Source organism: Arachis ipaensis, chromosome B08, assembly GCF_000816755.2.
Source record: "Arachis ipaensis cultivar K30076 chromosome B08, Araip1.1, whole genome shotgun sequence".
NCBI classification, from domain to species: domain Eukaryota; kingdom Viridiplantae; phylum Streptophyta; class Magnoliopsida; order Fabales; family Fabaceae; genus Arachis; species Arachis ipaensis.
The window spans coordinates 6,639,695-6,643,896 of NC_029792.2; the positions used below are offsets into that span (position 1 = coordinate 6,639,695).

The 4,202-nt window shown below is 35.1% G+C and overlaps 1 protein-coding gene across 1 annotated transcript; it reads left to right on the top strand.

Annotated features, from left to right (window-relative positions):
• Nucleotides 1,693–3,640, top strand: LOC107613963 (probable WRKY transcription factor 31; the record flags this gene model as incomplete). Its single annotated transcript, XM_016316165.2, is given in 4 exon segments — nt 1,693–1,755; nt 1,838–2,341; nt 2,425–2,538; nt 2,683–3,640. Coding segments are annotated over 4 exon segments (1,368 nt in total), but the record flags the coding sequence as incomplete, so codon positions are not given.

Genomic DNA, 4,202 nt, shown 5'->3' on the forward strand with positions numbered 1-4,202 from the left:
AGATGACAATATTATTTGAATGGGTAACAAATCTGTATTTTTTAATTACTAAACATTTCATTTCTTCCTAAACTCAACATAATGCATGACCTACCATTTATTACTTCAATTTTTAACCCCTAAGCTTTTATGAGTGATGAAGTGATAAGAACAAACTCTACTCGTTCTGTTTGCAATAAAAACACACACCTTAAATATGCTGAAATTATGTAGTTACTGTTTTGACTTTTTCATGTGTTTGTTATAATTTGTTAGAAATAATACTAAATTAGCTGGACATGTATAATGGAAAACTTGGAAATGAGGTGAAAAACCGGAAAATATGAAGAAAATTAAATGAATACAAAGGACAAAAGTACTTTGGTACATGAATTACAAGTGAAACATTAAAGATCCGTATTGTATGAGGGTTTAATTCATAATTATTACTAGGTCAAGTTAGTTGTACTTCGTATCAGAACCCAACTATTCTATACGTGTTTGAGTCTCAGTCTCCTATACGGCTATACCTAATTAGTCTTCAAAATCGTTGACTAACGTACCCTATTTTCACTAGGGTTTTAATTAACTAATTACCTTCGATTTTTTTTTTAACAATGCGCTTAGAAAAATATATTTAAACTAGTTTTTCTAATTATTAATGAAAAAAATCTTTTCTTATTAATATTCAGTATTTAGTCATCATCTTTGTAAAAGCTGTTTATGACCAAAATTATACCTATATTTCAATGGTTACTTCATAGTTGAGTTTGAGATGTCCAATGATTAAGAACTGAACTATAATCAAGAACCATAAACCACGAGAAAAATAAAATCAGTGACAAAAAAACTTTAATAATGGGGCAAAAATATTGTGTATGTACTAATCAGTATTACATAATTAAGAGGGCTTAATATACAACTAGACTACACTAAAATACCCCATTGTAAGTTTATTGTTAGCACCCACATTCTCCAACCTAGGTAGGATCGTGATAAAACCAATATAGGATTAAAAAAATGGTAAATACAATTTTAAAAGTCTTAGATTCGAATTTTACTAATGAAAACAATTTTCATCGGAAGACTTCTATCTTTCATGAAATCTTATTAATTGAACTTCTAATGAGATTTTATAAATCATGCTTAAATTTAGTAATTTAGTAATATATTATGAATAGTTTATTACTAAAATAAAAATATTTTCATCTAAAAACAATAATTAAAATATTAACTCGTAATATATTAAATAATTTAATTAAACATATTAAATTATCTAATAATTATCTATTCATCTAATCAGTAAAAGAGTGGTATGCACTAAAAATAGAAAAGGAATAAGAAAAAGAGATTGAAAAGGAGGAAAAGATAGTTATAAAAAGTGAAAAGCTAAGAGAAGTGTTGAGTCTCAAGTCTGAATTACCCTGTTTTGTTGCCGAGTCCAAATGCATCATTTACTATGACTTCACTCTCTCTCTTCTTATATTCTTCCATTTCCCATTGAACTTCAATTCATGGCTGTGGACTCTCCATTGATTCAGATCCATTCACCGCAACCACCTTATGGATAACACCACTCTCACCACCACCACCACCGCCACCGCCACCAATTCACTTAAGCCCTTCCAAGTCAACCTCACCTGCTCCCTCCACCACCATGACAAGAGACCTCTCATTGATGAACACGACTTCTTCTCTGCCTCTGCCTCTGCCCCTCCTCCTCATCACCGCCACCACAACACCATGAATTCTGATATCTTGGATTCCAAAGTAAACGTAAGTATCATGCATACGAATACCGTGTCTTTACTTCTGAATTACGCATCCGAACCTTCTCAATTTTCATTCATTCTTTCAGACTGGTCTGAATCTTCTTACTACCAACACGAGCAGCGATCAATCCGTTGTCGACGATGACATCTCACCGAATTCACACCAGAAAAGACCCGTCCCTGATCAGACGGTTGTTATTCTGGCGGAGCTGGAGCGAACGAAGGCGGAGAATCAACGGTTGAGAGAGAGGCTTGATCGTGTAACCGCGGAATACAAGGCCCTGCAGATGCAAGTGGTGGCTTTGATGCAACAACACAAGCCAGAGGAGGAGGAGGAGAAGAAGCAAGACGCAGCTCCAAGACAGTTCATGGATCTTGGATTGGCCACTAACGGTGCTGAGACGGGGGAGGAGGCTTCGCTTTCTTCGTCGGAGAGGTCCAAGTCTCCAGAGAGGAAGAATGGAAGCAGTGATGATCAAGAAAAGAATAGCAGAGAGGATAGTCCCTCGGCTCCAAGAAATGTTGATCAAGCTGAAGCCACTATGAGAAAAGCCAGAGTCTCTGTTAGAGCTAGATCAGAGGCTCCAATGGTATGTCAAATTAGTTATGTTATTGCAAAAGAGGGTCGTGTGTTAAAAACATATTGAAACATGTATCTGAAATTATGTGTCAGATGACGGATGGATGCCAATGGAGGAAATATGGGCAGAAGATGGCAAAAGGAAACCCATGTCCAAGAGCATACTACAGATGCACCATGGCTGCAGGTTGCCCTGTTAGAAAACAGGTACTTTTAATCATTCTTTTCAAAGTAAAAACCTTAAAAATATTTGTTAGGTGATTACACCTTATGTACTTCTATTACAAAAAATATCTAAATAACAAAAAGATACAATGAAATATTTGATTGGATGGGATATGATTTGTACAGGTACAAAGGTGTGCTGAGGACAGAACAATACTAGTAACAACATATGAAGGGAATCACAACCACCCTCTGCCACCAGCAGCAATGGCAATGGCACAAACAACATCTTCAGCAGCAAGAATGCTTCTCTCGGGATCAATGTCAAGCAGTGATGGCCTTATGAATGCTAACTTCCTAACAAGGACACTCCTTCCTTGCTCCTCAAGCATGGCCACAATCTCAGCCTCAGCACCATTCCCAACTGTCACTTTGGACCTCACTCACTCCCCTAACCCTTTGCAATTCCCAAACCACCAAAACCACTTCCAATTACCATTCCCTCACTCACCTAACCCTTCTTCATTGCTGCCTCACATCTTTGGCCACGCTCTTTATAACCACTCTAAGTTCTCAGGCCTTCAACTCTCTCAGGATGCTGATCCTTCTTCTCAGCCTCCCCCGCCGCCTCCTCCGCAGCTCGCAGATTCAGTTAGTGCTGCCACTGCTGCCATTGCAGCTGATCCTAACTTCACTGCTGCTTTGGCAGCTGCTATTACTTCCATTATTGGAGGTGCACAACACCAAAACAATAATGGCAACACCAACAATAGCACTGTTGCTAATAATGGCAACAACACTAGTACTCCCAACAACAATACCAATGGAAGCAATAATAATATCAACAGTTCCAATTTCTCATCAGAGAACTAGTTAATCACACTTTCAACTTTTTTTTTTATATTAATTTTGATTTTATTTATTTCTCCTTATATTTGGGAACACATATATTGAGTTTTGGTTGTTACTTTTTTTTTTGTTAAGTTCGGTTGAGGGGTATATTATTGTTAGAGAAATAGTTTATATCCTTTTATTATGTCTTACTAGCTATAAGCTCAAAATTTGTATTTAAAAAAACAAAACAAATGTCATAAAGGATGAGAAAAAGAAAAATAAAATTGTAATAGAGTATTATTGTTTTGTCTTTGTGTTTGTTTGTTTGTTTGTTTGTGATTTTGTAAGGTAAATAGTGAGTATGCAAAGAAAGAGAGGGAATTGTAGATACGTGTACCAAATGGCAAAAGAAAAGAAAAGGAAATTGGGGATTCAAGAAGACGGTATGAGACATTTTGAGACGCGTTAGTTGATGATATGAAAATATCTATTATGAAGATAAGAATTAAAAATAATTTCATAATTTAATATATTAATTAAATTATTTAATATGTATATATATCTTAACCATTATTTTTATATGAATTTTTTTTTATGTGAGTAGCATAGAAATTATTGTGTTGTATTGTGTGACAAAAAAGGATGAGTAGTGAAAAGGGACATGTTCAAGTTGTTTTTGGCCATTCATGGACCCATCACTTGGCATGCAACTAAGTGAAGATATTTGCCTTTTTCAACACTCTCCTTCTAAATATGTTTCTTTTTTTTTTCGTTGATTTTAATGTTGTATTCTTCCTTTTACTGAAAATACAGAAATATTCAATATTAACTTTGTCAATTAATAACAAAGGCTTTTTTAGTAGTATCAGATT